The sequence below is a fragment of the Budorcas taxicolor genome, chromosome 5 (genome assembly GCF_023091745.1).
Source record: "Budorcas taxicolor isolate Tak-1 chromosome 5, Takin1.1, whole genome shotgun sequence".
NCBI lineage: Eukaryota > Metazoa > Chordata > Mammalia > Artiodactyla > Bovidae > Budorcas > Budorcas taxicolor.
Window position 1 is genome coordinate 54,923,691 of NC_068914.1, and position 19,508 is coordinate 54,943,198.

The window sequence follows — 19,508 nt, forward strand, 5'->3', positions numbered from 1 at the left end:
CATCCTGTCAGACAACATGTGCTACGGAAACAGAGGGAAGGAAACAATCAGTTCAGTTCAGTTCAGTCGCTCAGTCATGCCCAACTCTTTGCAACCCCATGGGCTGCAGCACGCCAGGCCTCCCTGCCCATCACCAACTCCCGGAGTTTACTCAAACTCATGTCCATTGAGTCAGTGATGCCATCCAACCATCTCATCCTCTGTCGTCCCCTTCTCCTCCCGCCTTCAATCTTTCTCAGCATCAGAAACTGAGACTCCAATACATTGAAACTCCAATACTTTAGCCACCTGACGCTAAGTGCTGACTCATTTGAAAACAACCAGTTCTTTCTGAAAAGAAGCCTTCACCACTCACTTGGACCCTTCACATTCACAAACCTATTTCCTGTCTCCTCTGGGAGCCATCAGGAGGTGGGGAAATAACAGGGCCTTCATAGGGAGGAAGGCACGCTGGGGAGGAGGAAGGGAGAAAGAGAGGCGGACAAGAGCAGCCCTGGAACTGGGAAGGAAATGGAGCTGTATTTGAAGTGGCATTAGTCTAGTTGTTTTCTGTGGCATACGCAGTCTCCAGGGTGGCTGAACCCAGATCTTCAGTGCTTCCACTGTTTGGTCTATAGATACTCTGGAGTGTCTGTTTTGGTATGATTAGAGAGCGGAGCAGAGACTCAGGATGAAACTTCACCCCTGCCAAGCCAATTCTCATCTCTGTCTTCTTCACTGTTTCCTTTCTACTGCTCCCCTTTCCTGGCTGAGGCACCTCACTAGGGCTCCTCCTGGTCCTTGCTGTCCTGAGAGGAGACTCAGGTACTAGGTTGGCATGTCAGCATCGTGTTGCACACCTCCTCCAAGTCCCCAGCAGAACCACCACGCTGGTTCTGGAGGATTTCAGTTTCTGGCACATAGCAAGTGTTGAAAATAAAAACATCTAGTGGAAATGAGACCTTTCATAAGAAAAGATGCCAACTAGCATACCACACAGCCCATATGTAAGTAGCGTTATTCCTATTACATAATATGCCTATTATAAGAACTGTTCTGCATCTGAGGCGTGTTTGTCAGAAGTCGACTAAATTACCAGTTGTATGACAGAGTGAAGGGAACCCTGCTGTGTGCAATCATGAAGACATTTTAAAGGAACAAGTTACTGGGTTTTGGAAGATATTTTTAAAAGAATAGCTGTGGTTTTGACTTGCATAAAGCAATTGCAAAATAATTGAGTTGCATAAAAAAGTGGTGTTTATTTAATTTGAGGATAGCCAACTGTCCCTGATATTTTCAGTAATTTAGTAGCTTTTTCTTATGTGCTTGACAAAGTTTAGAGTAGGATAGGAATATCATATAGAGTCGGACACGACTGAAGTGACTTAGCAGCAGCAGCAGCAGCAGGAATATCATATACTGGTTAAAGTTTTATTATTTAAGTTCATTTTATGAAATAATTGGTCTCATAAACTAAGCTGTAAATATTTCTTTAAAAAAATTGTAAAGAAATTATCTAAGAGGCGATAACACAGTCTCCTGTTAAAAGAAAAGTTAGCTTTTCTTGGGTTTGATTTCCTTCCATGAACAAGTGCCCTCTGGTGGTAACACGTGCCCAGAGTATCAAGTTAGTTCATATCCACACTGAATTGGAAAGGGGTTGTATTTGGGTCCAAACTTTTACTTTATAGTTAAGGCAATTGGAAATATTTTACAATACTGAAGGACCTTCCTGGCTGTCCAGTGGTTAAAATTCCACTTTCAATTCAGAGTGTGCCGGTTCAATCTCTGATCAAGTAACTAAGATTCCATATGCCGCATAGCCAAAAAAAAATTATTTAAATAAGTAAAATATTAAAAATAGTATTATAGCCTGCTGGTGTATTTGAGAGGCAGACAAGCAAGCCTTTTAAAAACCGTATGTACATTAGTTCTCTCTAGTATGTGTGAGTCTAAGAACTGGCTGTACTTGATGGGTATATTGTAATTCTTTTGAATCAAAATAAATTGGACCCTGAGACCCAATTGAATGAAAAGGAAGATGTAGTCTCAGTCATCATCTTGGCTTCATTCCCTTAGAGCAGAAGCATTTCAGGATGGTCTCCTCTGTTTTGGGCTCATGATTCCCAAATCCATTCTTCTTGAAATTTGGGGTTCTTGAAAGTGCAATGCGCCGCATAAAAGACCAGATGTTTCAGAGCTTGAAATTCTGTCTCCTTAGGCTCATACACAACCACCCCCTCTCTGAGCACTGCTGCTATTTCAGACACAGGCCCTGAGGCTCTTGAGAGAACTGTATCCTCTGCCATTCCCCTCCCTGTCCTGCAAAAGCAACCAGGTCCCGACTCCCTGTCTGCCACCCAGAGATTTCTAATTACTTTCCAATGACTTTAGGGCTCAGTAATAGGCAGAGACAGCCACCAAACATTCTGATTTTGTTCTACCAACATCCTTATGAATATTCAAATAGTGGGTCTTGTCTTCTTATATGTGAGGGAGTGTAGGAAGATAACAGTATGATGAACATAGAGTAAAATCACAATAAAGGATTCTTCTGCATTTCCAGTTATTTGTAGAACGTGGCCTTGGTGTGTGCCAAATTCAAGTGTATGTTTTGAATGTTCTGTGTTCAAATTCTGCCTCAATCATGAATATTTTGCTATCATCCACTACCTTGTGGCTTCATACAATGAGGTATGATGGAAAATAGCAAATGGAGCAATCCTTAGTGTTTGAAAAGGTGAATAGAAGAATTATAGGAAAACTGTATCTTAATTGCATATATTAAATGCCATATATTGTTATATTAAATTTTTTTCTTTAATTTTTTTCATGTGAAGGATTGAAGGATGCTTGCCCTACTGCCCTAAACATATGATCCTCGATGAAGTCACTCTTAAATGTGTTTATCCAGAAGACTGTAAGTATGAATCTTATGTAACTTATTCTGAAGTGTAAAATACATGAATATATTTATACAGTGGCAAGTAACTATAAAAACAGACATTTTAGACAAACAATAAACCTTCATAAGATTCTCCTTCATTGTCTTTTTCAAAGTGGTTTTTTTTTTTTTTTTTTTTTTTGGTTCTGAGTTACTTTTCAGTTCGGTTCGGTTCAGTCGCTCAGTCGTGTCCAACTCTTTGTGACCCCATGAATCGCAGCATGCCAGGCCACCCTGTCCATCACCAATTCCCAGAGTTTACTCAAACTCATATCCATAGAGTCGGTGATGCCATCCAGCCATCTCATCTTCTGTCATCCCCTTCTCCTCCTGCCCCCAGTCCCTCCTAGCATCAGGGTCTTTTCCAATGAGTCAACTCTTCACATGTGGTGGCCAAAGTATTGGAGTTTCAGCTTTAGCATCAGTCCTTCCAATGAACACCTAGGACTGATCTCCTTTAGTATGGGCTGGTTGGACGTCCTTGCAGTCCAAGGGACTCTCAAGAGTCTTCTCCAACATTAAAACTATGCAAAATTTTCTTCTAACATTCCTCTTGCATCCTCTCTCCCAAAACATTTTCCTTTATATGAATATTCTTATATGAACTGTCTGGGCCTCACTTTAAGCAAAACAGATTAAAGAAGAGTATCTTTGTTTCTTTGTAGGCATACCTCTGATTCCCACAGAGCCAGCATTAACTTCACCAGGTAAGCCATCTCTACCCATGTTTATAAGTATTGTAATTTTAGACATTAAACTTAGCATTATGTAATTTAGATCTTGGCACACTTAAACAGCTGCTGGTGTTAGTTATACCTAACCCACTGGAGAACCCAGCAGTCACTTTTGTTTCACTAACTGTTTACTGGATCAATGAGCCACATTTTCAGAATGGTTTCTGTATCTGGTCTGTGTCTGTCCCATTTCAGTTAGTATAGATAATGAGAATGCCCCTCACATTTTTGCCTAGAATTTGTTGTTGTTCAGCCTCTCAGTCATGTCTGACCCTTTGTGACCCTATGGACTGCAACACACTAGGTTTCCCTGTCCTTCACCATCTCCTGGAGTTTGCTCAAACTCATGTCCATTGAGTTGATGATGCCATCCAACCATCTCATCCTCTGTCACCCTCTTCTCCTGCCTTCAGTCTTGCCCAGCATCAGGGTCTTTTCCAGTGAGTGAGTTCTTTGCATCAGGTGGCCAAAATGTTGGAGCTTCAGCTTCAGCATCAGTCTCTCCAATGAATATTCAGGTTGATTTCCTTTAGGATGGACTGGTTTAATCTCCAAGGGACTCTCAAGGGTCTTCTCCAATACCACATTGCAAAAGCATCAATTCTTCAGTGCTCAGCCTTCTATATGGTCCAACTCTCACATCCGTCCATGACTACTGGAAAAACCATAGCTTTGACTAAATGGACATTGTCAGCAAAGTGATAACTCTGCTTTTGACGATGCTGTCTAAGTTTGTCATAGCTTTTCTTCCAAGGAGCAAGTGTCTTCTAATTTTATGGCTGCAATCACCATCTGCAGTGATTTTGGAGCCAAGGAAAATAAAATCTGCCAATTCCCCACATTTCCCCGTCTATTTGCCATGAAGTGATGGGACCAGATGCCATGATCTTCGTTTTTTGAATGTTAAATTTTAGGCCAGCTTTTTCACACTCCAGTTTCACCTTCATCAAGAGGCTCTTTAGTTCCCCCTCACTTTCCTCCATTGAAGTACTATCACCTGCATATCTAAGGTTGTTGATTTTTCTCCTGGACATCTTTATTCCAGCTTATGATTCATCCACCCCAGCAATTCTCATGATGTATTCTGCAAATAAGTTAAATAAGCAGGGTGACAGTATACAGGCCTGATGTGCTCCTTTCCCAGTTGTTCCATACATGCCAAGTTGCTTCAGTTGTGTTTGACTCTTTATGACCTTATGGACTATAGCCCACTTGGCTCCTGTCCATGGGACTATCCAGGGAAGAATCCTGGAGTGAGTTGCCATTTTCTCCTCCAGGGGATCTTCCCAGGGATTAAACCCTCATCTCTATGTCTCCTGCACTGGTGGGCAGGTTCTTTACCACTAGCACCACCTGGGGAGCCCATCATTTCTAACTATTGCTTCTTGACCTGCATACAGTTTTCTCAGGAGGCAGGTAGGGTAGTCTCTTATTCCCATGTCTCTAAGAATTTTCCAGTTTGTTGTGATCCACACAGTCGAAAGCTTTAGTGTAGTCAGTGAAGCCGATGTAGATGTTGGCATAAATCCTCTTGCATGAGGCTGCTATTAGCCCTACCATAGAAACTGTGGACTCCAGGACTGGGCTGCTTTAGGCCAAGCAGCTAAGGGGCCTCCCCCATCGGCAGAAAATTGGATTAAAGATTTACTGGGCATGGCCCTACCCACCAGAGGAAGACCCTCCCATCAGGACCTCCCATCAGGAAGCTTGCATAAGCCTCTCTTATTTTTATCCATCAGAGGGCAGACAGAAGAAGCAAGAACTACAATCCCATTTTTAGTCTGTAAAATTGTCATATTCTGTAGAAGTTACAACGTCTAATAAACCATGAACCCAGCTTTTAGGACCAAGCAATAGAAGTTTTTCTTCTACTTTATGATAAGTTGTTAGAATATATAAAATAAGTTATTTATAAAATTTATTTAATTCTCTGATGTCATTGTGGTAGGCTGAATAATGGCCTCCCAAAGATGTCCATGTTGTCATCTCCAGAATTTGTGAAAATGGGAACTTGCATGCTGAAGATGTGATGAAGTTAAGAATTTTGAGATGGGAAGTTTTCCTGAATTATCTGTGTGAGCCCAGTGTAATCACAAAGATCCTTATAAAAGAGAAGGGGGATGGTCAGAGTCAGAGGAGATAATGCATGTGAGAAGTCAAAATTAGCAGGGAAGGACAAAGGGAGAGGAGGAAGAAGGGAGAGAGAGAGACTGAGATTTGGAAATATTATTCTGTGGTTTTGAAGATGAGGAAGGGGCCATGATGCATCAATATATTCATGCAATCCATAGTTGGAAAAGCAAGGAAACAGATTCTTCCATAGAGACTCTAGAAGGAATACAGCCATTGCTGATACCTTGATTTTAGGACTTCTGACTTCCAGAACCACAAAATAATAATTTGGTGATGTTTTAAACCACTAAACTTGAAATAATTTGTTTACAGCAGCCACAGGAAACTAATATGGTCATTTTAGATAGTATCAACAATGGATAGTGCAATTACAGCTAGACAAAATTTCAGCCCTTCATTTTGGCACAAGGAGTTCATCAAAGCTGTATATTGTCACCCTGCTTATTTAACTTATATGCAGAGTACATCATGTGAAATACTGGACTGGATGAAGCACAAGCTGGAATCAAGATTGCTGTGAGAATATCACTAACCTCAGATATTTGGATGACACCACCCTTATGGCAGAAAGCAAAGAGGAACTAAAGAACCTCTTGATAAAGGTGAAAGATGAGAGTGAAAAAAGATGGCTTAAAACTCAACATTGAAAAAACAAGGATCATGGCATCTGGTCCTATCACTTCATGGCAATATATAGAGAAACAATGGAAACAGTGACAGACTTTATTTTCTTGGGCTCCAAAATCACTGCAGATGGTGACTCTGTGTGTGTGCTCAGTCGTGTCCAACTCTCTGCAACCCCATGGAATGTAGCCCATAAGGCTCCTCTGTCCATGGAATTTTCCAGGCAATAGTTCTGGAATGGGTTGCCATTTCCTTCTCCAGGATGGTGACTGCAGCCATGAAGTTAAAAGATAGCTTTGGAAGTTGGTGATGGACAGGGAAGCCTGGCATTCAGCAGTCCATGGGGTAGCAAAAAGTCTGACACAACTGAGCAGCTGAACTGAACTGCTCCTTGGAAGAAAAGCTATGACAAACCTAGACAGCATATTAAAAAGCAGAGACATTACTTTGCCAAGAAAGATTCAAATAGTCAAAGCTATTATTTTTCCAGTAGTCATGTATGGATGTGAGAGTTGGGCCATTAAGAAGGCTGAATGTGGAAGAATTGATGCTTTCAAACTGTGGTGTTGGAGAAGACTCTTGAGCGACTGAAAAACAACAGTCCTTCAGACTTTGAATATTTTGGAGACATCTTTATTACTAACAAAAAACTTTAGAAGGCATTATACAAATATGTTTCAGTTCAGTTCAGTCACTCAGTCGTGTCCAACTCTTTGCAACCCCATGGACTGCTGCATGCCAGGCTTCCTTGTCCACCACCAACTCCCGAAGCTTGCTCAAACTCATGTCCATCCAGTTGGTGATGCCATCCAACCATCTCATTCTCTATCGTCCCCTTCTCTTCTTGCCTTCAATCTTTCCCAGCATCAGGGTCTTTTCAAATGAGTCAGTTCTTTGCATTAGGTGGCCAGAGTATTGGAGTTTCAGCTTCAGCATCAGTCCTTCCAATGAATGTTCAGGACTGACTTCCTTTAGGATTGACTGGTGGGATCTCCTTGCAGTCCAGGGGACTCTCAAAAGCCTTTTCCAACACCACAGTTCAAAAGCATTAATTCTTTGGCGCTCAGCTTTCTTTATAGTCCAACTCTCACATCCATCCCTGACTACTGGAAAAACCGTAGCTTTGACTAGATGGACCTTTGTTGGTAAAATACTGTCTCTGCTTTTTAATATGCTGTCTAGATTGGTCATAGCTTTTCTTCCAAGGAGCAAGCATCTTTTAATTTCATGGCTGCAGTCACCATCTGCAGTGATTTTGGAGCCCCCCAAAATAAAGTCTCTCATTGCTTCTATTGTTTCCCCATCTATTTGCCATGAAGCGTTGGGACCAGATGCCATGATCTTCATTTTCTGAATGTTTACCAGTCATATTTTCCCTTTCAATGGATACCTTCTTTACCACATCCTCAACTGGGGTCTTGATTAGTCCATAGCATCATATGTTCTGCTTGCAAGGAAAACATTCTAGAGATTCACTGGGAAATGAATCAACCTCGCTATGTATTTTAAGAATTCAACAAAATTTGTAACTCCTGAGCAGTCTTTAGTGATACTGTTGATATTTCTACCAGGTCAAACAAATGTGTTGACACCATCAAGGTAGTGAATGTGTTTTATAGAATGGTGCCTCAAAGCCAATACTCTGGAATCAGAATTCCCAAGTTCAAATTCTGCCTTTGATACCAGCTTACTTCTCTATAGCTTAGTCTCCTTATCTGTAAAATGACAATAATATTATTATCTATACTTCACAGGGTTCTTGTTAGAATTAAGTGAAATAATCTATATAAAATTTCTGATCATGATGTCTGTCACAGATGAATTTTATACATGATCAATACCACTTCACTAATGTTGGGGACCTCTTTATTTCCTTCAGGTCCAGAAATGATTACTCCATCAGACTTCACAGCAATTGACATGCTAACAACGACAGCAGGTTTGGAATGTGAGGTATGACTGAGTAATATCTTCAGCTATCTCTCATTTCCTGATTGTGTCTATTGTTTCTGTATCACTATCCAAATGCTATTAAAATTCTTTCGGTATGCTCTCAAGTCTTTCTTTGTTAAATTAAGTATGCCTTCAGTTCAGTTCAGTTCAGTTCAGTCGCTCAGTTGTGTCCAACTCTTTGCGACCCCATGAATCGCAGCACGCCAGGCCCCCCTGTCCATCACCAACTCCCAGAGTTCACTCAGACTCATGTCCATCGAGTTGGTGATGCCATCCAGCCATCTCATCTTCTGTAGTCCCCTTCTCCTCCTGCCCTCAATCCCTCCCAGCATCAGGGTCTTTTCCAATGAGTCAACTCTTCACATGAGGTGGCCAAAATATTGGAATTTCAGCTTCAGCATCAGTCCCTCCAATGAACACCCAGGACTGATCTCCTTTAGGATGTATTACATTTTAACAATTGTATTTCCTTAACTGTCAGATATTTCTTAATAATTAGATTCTGGTTACACTAAGAAAAACAAAATGAAATGCAAATGAAGTCTTAAAGATGAATCCTTAATAACAATAATTTTGTGATAATTAGGTGTAATAATAATTACATTGTTAATTTAATACTCTTATTTATTAATTTATTAATTAGATAATTTCTTACTTTATAATAATTAAATGTGATTCCTTAATAATTTTTTAATGATGATAATTCTTTATAATAATAAAGGGTATATTTTGGGTTTCTCTGTAAATTAGGCATTCAAAAATATTTATCAAGCAGCTACTATATACCATCTGTTGATCTGTGCACATATTCAGTCATGTCCGACTCTGTGCAACCCTTTGAACTGTAGCCTACCAGGCTCCTCTGTCCATGGGATTATCCAGGCAAGAATACTGGAATGGGTTGCCATTTTCTCCTCCAAGGGATCATCCTGACCTAGGGCTTAAACCCGCATCTCCTGAGTCTCCTGCGTTGCAGGCAAATTCTTTACCTGCTGAACCACTGGGGCACTGTGCAAAATGACGAAGATTTACGAGTAAAAGATAAGGTCACTGAATCCCAGAGCTGGTAATTGTCCTGGCTGAGACTTGAAAAATTATCTCCTTACTCCAAATATGCCACTTGTTCTGATAAACCAATTATTTATCCAACTAATATTTATTCAGCACTATTGCTGGCTAGGAGCTATTCAGGTAAATTACTGCTTTTACCGAGTTTACATTGGATTGGATTCTAAAGTAGACAATAAGCAAAATTAATTTGCCAAGTTACGTAAAACATAGAGATTGGTGCTCAGGAGAAAAATAAAACTATTTTCAATGATGTGATTTTCACTGATCCTCATTAATAGAGTAACTGTTACTCTAAAGAAAAAAATCTGAAGAAGTTAGAGTGAACCATGCAAAGAACCATGCAAAGCAATCCAAGCAGAGGGATCAGCAAGTGCAAAGGCGCTGAGTTGAAAATGTACCTAACCACCTAAAAAAATGAAAGAATAGCAAGGAGGTCATGCAGTAAGTCCAGAGCAAAATAGTAGGAAATGGGTTATGTAAGGCCTTGGGGATGATTGTAAAGACTGTGGCTCTCATTCTAAGTGACTTAGGAAGAGCAGAGGGAGGTTTCTGAGCAGAGGCATCATATGAGCTGCATATGTCATCTGCATGTCTGAGGTTATTGATATTTCTCCCGGCAGTCTTGATTCCAGCCTGTGCTTCCTCCCGCCCAGCGTTTCTCATAATGTAGTCTGCATATAAATTAAATAAGCAGGGTGACAATATACAACCTTGACATACTCCTTTTCCTATTTGGAAGCAGTCTGTTGTTCCATGTCCAGTTCTAACTGTTGCTTCCTGATCTGCATATAGGTTTCTCAAGAGGCAGTTCAGGTGGTCTAGTATTCCCATCTTTTTTTTTTTTTTTCCAGAAGTATTTGGGCTTTTATTTTATTTTATTTTTTACTTGGGGTACTCCCATCTCTTTCAGAATTTTCCACAGTTTATTGTGATCCATACAGTCAAAGGCTTTGGCATAGTCAATAAAGCAGAAGTAGATGTTTTTCTGGAACTCTCTTGGTTTTTCGATAATCCAGTGGATGTGGTCATTTGATCTCTGGTTCCTCTGCCTTTTCTAAAACCAGCTTGAACATCAGGGAGTTCATGGTTCATGTATTGCTGAAGCCTGGCTTGGAGAATTTTAAGCATTACTTTACCAGCATGTGAGATGAGTGCAATTGTGTGGTAGTTTGAGCATTCTTTGGCACTACCTTTCTTTGGGATTTAGTTTGACCTTAAACCTGATTTTCTATCTACGAAATAGGGAAAAATTTTAATACCTACCTCAGAGGGTGCTTTTGTGGAAATAAAATGGATTAATTAGAACAATGCCTGGAGCATAATAAGTGGTATGATATTTATCATTGCTACAGTTATTAGTATAATTTATATAGAATATAATTTATAAGCTTTGAAAAATATGCAACTTTATCTAGAAGTCTGTAAGCTATATGTAAAAAAATAAATTTTAATGATTCTATCCAGATACTGCCCAACTGATATTGCATTTGATTTTTAATGAAATATTTGGATAATATTAAGTTGTTATTTTTTAAACTGAAATTAACAGAAGTCTTAATCATACTAGCTTTATACAACATAATATGAAAGGTCAACTGCCACTGTTCTAAGTCTGCTTGCAGAACACTAATCTAGACAATTTAGGACAAGACTTCAGTTTTCTTGGAAGTTGGATATGTGGGCAGTTCTGATATCAAATCAATATTAACGTAAAATTAAATGATCATACTGCTGAGTATTTTAGAGAAGATACCTCAACAAAAGCCATTGTGAAATTTTCTTTTTATTTTATTTTACTTTTTAATTTATTTTATTTTACTTTACAATACTGTATTGGTTTTGCCATACATCAACATGAATCCACCACAGATGTACACATGTTCCCAATCCTGAACACCCCTCCCACTTTAATTTTCATTGTTCATCTTTCAAAAGATTTTGTATTTAGGAAGTGTATACTATAGGCAATGTGAATGGGAAATTTAAAAATTAAAACATTAGTTGAAAATGGAAAAAGATGCATTAATTTTCTTTTTTATTAACAGCCTCAACAATTTGATCCTGTTTATAATTGTAGCCAATATATATGTCTTAACATGGAATGGAAGTTGTACAACTGGTCTCTTAATTGCCCAAAGGAATTGGAAATGCCTGACTGTGGTTTCCGGGGAAGACCTGTTCAAGTGAATAGAGATATCTGCTGCCCTGAGTGGGAATGTCCATGTGAGTTTTATCAATTTTAAATCAGGAGGAGATGGTTATTTTTTTCAAGCTATCACTTCATCAAGTCAAAGTTCAGCTGACTTATGATTTTTGTTTCCAATAACTTTTAGAGTTGCTTTTTGTCAAACATAATAAAACCAATTTGAAAGATGTTTTTAAAGGAGAAGTTATTACTGTAATACAAATAATTAGTTAATAGACTAAATCTACTCTCTATCACGTTTTAGGTCGTTGTTCCATGTTGTCAGAACTCAGCATTATTACTTTTGATGGAAATAACGCAGCATTATATAGTATGGCTTCTTATATCTTAGTAAGAATTCCTGGGGAAGTTATAGTTGCTCATATTGAAAAATGTTCCATGAATCAGGTAAGTCATAATTTATTCTTGTGTCATTTATTCATAAATCTAGCAGCTAAAGTATGTCACAACATTAGGTATTCCCACAATAAAAAGGGACTCAAGAATTCACTGAGATTTATCTTCTGGTACTTAAAACATGAGTATATTTCAAGTGAATATATTTAGAATATATTTAGAAGCATATAATATTAATCCAAATAATGTTTTTAAAAGTCAAGTAGTGTATTTTTTTAAAAAGTGTTTTATCTCTATAACTTTTTTTTTTTTTTTCAGAATGGAAACTCATTTAAAAAGCTAGTGAGTATTTGGAAAATGTTTAGTAAATTACTACTATTTATTGCTAAAATTATGTTTAACTCCATAAAGTTTCAATTTTTTTTTCAATGAAGGCTTCCTCTGGAAGAGTCTCTGGACTTTGTTTTAAGAAGTTAAATTTGACCACATCTCTACATAAAGTACTTGTCAATCGGGTAGCAAGAAAGGTAGGGACACAAAGTTAAAACATGTCTTCACCTTAGATGAAACTGAGAAATTATGTAAGTACAGTTATTTCCCAAAAGAGAGCATATCAGTGGATTTCCATTGCTACAATGTCTAATCATTCTTTTTACAGACAGTATAAAAATGTGTTTCATAATCTTGTATGTCTCCTACCATAACCTCCCAACTGTTGCAAATGTTTCTCCTTTTGTGAGGTTAACTGAAACCGCCATGTTAAACATTCTAAAGCTCTCTCGATAATGTGAGTTGCCAAGCTTCCTAGTGTTAGAGTTAATGTTAGTGTTTCAAATTAGGCAAAGTGGAAATGAGGTGAAAGAGGGGATCATAACTTGCAAAGAATAGCAGGCAGCCAAGAATACCAGAATGAAGACCGTGGAGAGAACAAATGGATAGAGTAGTTTTGCAATATCGGTAGTATTGATTGATAGCTAAAATAAGAAAAGAAAATGAAAGAATATTTAAATTTATTGAAATAAATGGGAGAAGAGCAATGCATCATTAAAAAGCTGGAAAGGAGCCTTTGATTTTACAGAAAACCTTTATCCCAAGGAATTATGCCTCCCCAATAGGAGTGTTGAGAGCTGGATGACTCACTCAGACATGTAGTCCCGTGCATGCTCAGCCGTGTCTGACGCTTTGCGACCCCGTGGGCTGTGGCCCACCAGGCTACTCTGCCCATGGGGCTCTCCAGGCAAGAATATTGCAATAGGGTGCCATTTCCTCCTCCAGAGATCTTCCCAACGCACAGATTGAACCCAGTCTCCTGCATTGGCAGGCAGATTCTTTACCACTAGCGCCACCTGGGAAGCCCTCAGAAAACACATGGTGCTCTCAAAAATAGAAGAAAGTAATATGTAAAGATTTAGCTCGAAATGGCTGAGATGTTCTGTGTTTTTCAGAAATAATTCTCTTAGCACAGGCCATAGATTCTGAACTGGAAACAGGGTTAAAGCAAGTCTATATACAGTAAAATGTCAGAAAGTTTAGGAGCAGTGATCCCATAGGAGACTGACCCAGACTTGCCTATGAGTGTCCGGGAGTCTCGGGCAGAGGCATGGGTTGGTGGTGGCCTGCTGCAGGGTAGGGGGCACTGAGGTTGGCAGTGTGTGCATGGGACCTTTTGAAGGAGGTTGCCATTATCTTCATTACCTCCACCATAGTTTGGTCTCAGTTCAAACAACAGGGAGGGAACACAGCCCTCCCTGCCCATCAGCAGAAAACTGGATTAAAGATTTACTGAGCATGGCCCCGCCCATCAGAACAAGACCCAGTTTCCAGTCAGTCTCTCCCATCAGGAAGCTTCCATAAGCCTCTTATCCTTCTCCATCAGAGGGCAGACAGAATGAAAACCACAATCACAGAAAACTAACCAATCTGATCACATGGACCGCAGCCTTGTCTAACTCAATGAAAGTATGAGCCATGCCATGTAGGGCCACCCAAGACAGACGGGTCATAGTGGAAAGTTCTGACAAATCGTGGTCCACTGGAGAAGGGAATGGCAAACCACTTCAGTATTATTGCCTTGAGAACCCCATGAAAAGGCAAAAAGATAGGACACTGAAAGATGAACTCCCCAGGTCAGTAGGGGCTGAATATGCTACTGGAGAAGAGTAGAGAAATACTCCAGGAAGAATGAAGAGACGGAGCCAAAGCGAAAAACAACCCCCAGTTGTGGACATGACTAGTGATGAAAGTAAAGTCCGATGCTATAAAGAACAATCTTACGTAGGAACCTGGAATGTTAGGTCCGTGAACCAAGGTAAATTGGAAGTGGTCAAACAGGAGGTGGCAACAGTGAACGTTGACACTGTAGGAATCAGTGAACTAAAATGGACTGGATGGGCGACTTTAACTCAGATGACCATTATATCTACTCCTGTGGGCAAGAATCCCTTAGAAGAAATGGAGTAGCCCTCGCAGTCAGTGAAGAGTCTGAAATGCAGAACATGTGTGCAATCTCAAAAACGACAGAATGATCTTGGTTCGTTTCCAAGGCAAACTATTCAATATCATAGTAATCCAAGTCTATGCCCCAACCAGTAATGCTAAAAAAGCTGAAGTTGAAAAGCTCTATGAAGACTTACAAGATCTTCTAGATCTAATACCCAAAAAAGATGTCCTTTTCATTATAGGGGACTGGAATGCAAAAATAGGAAGTCAAGAGGTATCTGGAGTAACAAGCAAGTTTGATCGTGGAGTACAAAATGAAACAGGGCACAGGCTAACAGAGTTTTGTCAAAAAAAGCACTGGTCATAGCAAGAACCCTCTTTCACCAACACAAGAGACATGTGTTAGACATCATATGGACATCACCAGATGGTCAATACTGAAATCAGATTGATTATGTTCTTTGCAGCCAGAGATAGAGAAACTGTATACAGTCAGCAAAAACAAGACAGGGAGCTGACTGTGGCTGAGATCATGAACTCCTTATTGCAAAATTCAGACGAAAATTGAAGAAAGTAAGGAAAACAATGACACCATGCAGGTATGACCTAAATCAAATCCCTTATGGCTATACAGTGGAAGTGACAAATAGATTCAAGGGAATAGACCTGACAGACTGCCTGAAGAACGGTGGATGGAGGTTCCTGACATTGTACAGTGGGCAGTGATCAAGACCATCCCCAAGAAAAAGAACTGCAAAAAGGCAAAATGGTTGTCTGAGGGGGCCTTACAAAGAGCTGAGAAAAGAAAAGAAGTGAAAGGCAAAGGAGAAAATGAAAGATACACAGATTTGAATGCAGAGTTCCCAAGAATAGCAAAGAGAGATAAGAAAACCTTCCTCAGTGACCAAAGCAAAAAAATAGAGGAAAACAATAGAATGGGAAAGACTAGAGAGCTCATCAAGAAAATTAGAGATACCAAGGGACATTTTATGCAAAGATGGGCACAATAAAGGACAGAAACAATATGGACCTAACAGAAGCAGGAGATATTAAGAAGAGGTGGCAAGAATACACAGAACCATGCAAAAAAATTTCATGACCCAGATAACTGTGATGGTGTGATCACTCACTTAGAGCCAGACATCCTGGAATGTAAAGTCAAGTGGGCCTTAGGAAGCATCACTATGAACAAAACTAATGGAGGTAATCAAATTCCAGTTGAGCTATTTCAAATCCTAAAAGATGATGCTGTGAAAGGGCTGCACTCAATATGCCAGCAAGTTTGGAAGACTCAACAGTAGCCACAGGACTGGAAAAAGGCAGTTTTCATTCCAATCTCAAAGAAAGGCAATGCCAACGAATGCTCAAACTACCACACAATTGCACTCATCTCACACACTAGCAGAGTAATGCTCAAAATTCTCCAAACCAGGCTTCAACAGTTTGTGAACCATGGACTTTGAGGTGTTCAAGCTGGATTTAGAAAAGGCAGAGGAACCAGAGATCAAATTGCCAACATCTGTTGCATCATTGAAAAAGTAAGACAGTTCCAGAAAAGCATCTACTTCTTCTTTATTGACTATGTCAAAGCCTTCAACTGTGTGGATCACTACAAATTGTGGAAAATTCTTAGAGTTTGTAATACCAGACCACCTTACCTGCCTCCTGAGAAATCTTTGTGCAGGTCAAGAAGCAAGAGTTAGAATTGGACATGGAAAACAGACTTGTTCCAAATTGGGAAGGGAGTACAACAAAGCTGTATATTGTCACCCTGCTTATTTAACTTACATGCAGAGTACATCATGAGAAATGCCAGGCTGGATTAAGCACAAGCTGGAATCAAGATTGCTGGGAGAAATATCAGTAACCTCAGATATGCAGATGACATCACACTTATGGCAGAAAGCGAAGAAGAACTAAAGAGCCTCTTGATGAAAGTGAAGAAGGAGAGTGAAAAAGTAGGCTTAAAACTCAGCATTCAGAAAACTAAAATCATGGCATCTGGTCCCATCACTTCATGGAAAATAGATGGGGAGACAATGGAAACAATGAGACTTTATTTTTTGGGGGCTCCAAAATCACTGCAGATGGTGACTGCAGCCATGAAATTAAAAGATGCTTGCTCCTTGGAAGAAGAGCTATGACCAACCTAGATGGCATTTTAAAAAACAGAGACATTACTTTGCCAACAAAGGTCCATCTAGTCAAAGCTGTGGTTTTTCCAATAGTCATGTATGGGTGTGAGAGTTGGACTATAAAGAAAGCTGAACATCAAAGAATTGATGCTTTTGAATGGTAGTGTTGGAGAAGACTCTTGAGAGTCCCTTGGACTGCAAGAAGATCCAACCAGTCAATCCTAAAGGAAATCAGTCCTGAAATTTCACTGGAAGGACTGATGCTGAAGCTGAAACTCCAATACTTTGGCCATCTGATATGAAGAACTGACTCATTGGAAAAGACGGTGATGCTGGGAAAGATTTAAGGCAGAAAGAGAAGGGGACGAGAGAGGATGAGATGCTTAGATGGCATCACTGACTCGATGGCCATGAGTTTGAACAAGCTCTGGGAGTTGGTGATGGACAGGGAAGCCTGCTGTGCTGCAGTCCAGGGGGGGTCACAAAGAGTCAGACATGACTGAGCAACTGTACTGAACTGAAACTTAAAATTGAATGCATGGCTTTTTTGGACACTAGAATATCTATATATATGTCTTTGACTTTCATAAGGTTGATATATAATAGTGGGTAGGAAATAAGCTTAAACCTGGTCAGCACTATCGTTGTGAGCATTTGGGTGGAAGGGCTTATTTTCTGCTGGTTGGTCATGGATTCAGTTGAAAACTTATTAACTTAAAAAATCATTTAGTGAGTTTATGTGATAAAATGAAACAGTTGCTGATCTCAAGTAACTTGCAGTGGTGTGTGATTTTTTGTGATTAAAGGCAATTATCATGTGATTTTTATCCTGCTGCCAATTATCATTGGCAAAAATCATGTGATTTTTTGCCAATTAAAGGCAGCAGAAGCCAAAATAATAGAGTCATGGCCAAGATATCATGGAAACAGAGATAGGGCTCATTTAAATGCTGTGTATAGGAGGGTCAAATAGATATTTTTGGAGAAGGTGACACCTGAGATAAATCTTAAAGAAGGAGTAGAAATTCAGCAGGCAAAGGATGTTTCAGCTTGAGGGTGGCAGTATGAGGAAGACTTAAAGATTAGAAATTGGATGGTTAGTTAGGTATAACTTTGAGAATTTTACTGATAGTTATAGAGTTCGCGGTTCATTGTCTGTTATTTAAAGCACTGTTTTCCAAGTAAAATCTTTAGATTGCTTATAGTAGTATTACAAAGAAAGCATGTTCAAACTATAAAATCTAGAATCTAGCTGAAACCTGGAAAGTAGAATGTCTGAAAATCCTAATAATTACTAAGCCTCACAGATGGTTTTACGAGCATTATAAGTAAACAAACACTGATTTAGATCAAAGAGAGAACCCAGATTAAAGAAAACTTCCTGATAAAAAGCTTTATCTTAAATTTATATTAGGAAGTAATAGTGTAATCAACATATATTGAGGGAAGCAAATTAAAATAGTATAGAACTTAGAGGAAGGCTTGGTTTTGTAGAAAACAAAGGGCAATGTTGCTGTTTGGTCACTGAGTAGTGCCTGGCTCTTCTGTGACCCCATGGACTGTAGCCGACCGTGATCCTCTGTTCATGGGGTTTTCCAGGCAGGAATACTGGAGCGGGTTGCCATTTCCTTCTCCAGGGCATCTTCTCGACCCAGGGACTGAACCCGAGGCTCCTGCCACATCCCCTGCATTGGCAGGCGGATTCTTTACCACTGAGCCACCCGGGACGCCCCCAGATATTGAATATAACAAGACACGAAAGAGCAATAAGAGAATTTAGGAGTTCTGAGAAACTGTGACAGCAACAGGGTGTATATTAAAACATGAACATTGTTCTAACAGGTGTAAATGCATTATGTAATTTTAGGTAGAAGTGGATTCTGTAGTTGCGCCTCTGCCCTTTTCAAATCAAGGTCTGTCCATAGAGGATTCTGGTTCAATGTACGTGATTACTACTCCAGCTGGACTAATCATAAAGTGGACTCACCTTACGGGGATCGTAGACATTCATTTTGGCTCTCAATTTAACTTGTCATCCTACACAGAAGGACTTTGTGGTGAGCACTGCTTTTCAAATATCTGTTTCTTCTTCTTCTTTTTTTTTTTTTTTCTGTTCACATTACACAGCTTTGGCCCTTGATTCCCTGCTTTGTTTGGACTGAAGAGATGTTACTTTCAGTACCTCCTCTTGTGAATACTGAAGGAAACAATGTCTTTCTATAAATGGAAAGGAAGAAGCAAGATAATACAGTTCAACTTGGGTGTTTTTTAGAGATACATGCTTACCACTGTTGCTACAATACTGTTTGCATTCCTACCATCTCATCCTTATTAAGCATTCATGAAGTCTCATGCATTATTTTACAAACTTTAGCTTGATTCTAGCATTAGCCCTAATAAGAAGGCACCAGTATTAATTTATAAGTGATAAAAATGAGGCATAGAATGATGAAAAACTTAACTTTGTTTCTTATTACTTTTTAAAGTTTGACATCAAAGAAAGCTTAGTTAAGTCATCTTGAAAGGTATATTCAGGGAGCACAATGTTCTGAATATTAGTCCCAGTTTTGTTATGAAGTGTAAAGCCTAGATGTGCCTTTACACTTAGGTTTCATATCACAATATGTTATATAGATACGTAGTTACAAGCCAAAGGAAACAAATTAGAAATATCTCTAGGTATTCTAGATTTATATTAAAAGAAAAATTCTGACTGGTGTCTGCTAGGTGATATCCCCTTTGCAGATGTTTAAGTGAACATCAGTTTCCTTATTTTTCAGATGGGAAAAGTAAAATCCACCTTCAAGATTGTTGTTAGAATTGAATGTGAAAGTTAATGTAAAACTCTGAAGATATGATTTAATACACTCAATAAATATTAGCTTAGCACAAATAAACCTATTTTAAGCTCAGTAAATATTAATTGAGTAGAAGTTTATGGATGAGTTCCTGAG

General features: G+C 39.2%; 1 protein-coding gene across 1 annotated transcript in view; it reads left to right on the forward strand.

Annotated features, from left to right (window-relative positions):
* OTOGL (otogelin like) overlaps positions 1-19,508 on the forward strand; it is a 175,033-nt gene that overhangs the window by 117,920 nt on the left and 37,605 nt on the right. Inside the window, exons 35-42 of the mRNA XM_052640705.1 lie at positions 2,820-2,899; positions 3,589-3,657; positions 8,294-8,367; positions 11,484-11,661; positions 11,889-12,031; positions 12,299-12,322; positions 12,415-12,507; positions 18,422-18,611. Coding sequence (XP_052496665.1) covers positions 2,820-2,899; positions 3,589-3,657; positions 8,294-8,367; positions 11,484-11,661; positions 11,889-12,031; positions 12,299-12,322; positions 12,415-12,507; positions 18,422-18,611 — 851 coding nt within the window. The remainder of the gene's footprint in view (positions 1-2,819; positions 2,900-3,588; positions 3,658-8,293; positions 8,368-11,483; positions 11,662-11,888; positions 12,032-12,298; positions 12,323-12,414; positions 12,508-18,421; positions 18,612-19,508) is intronic.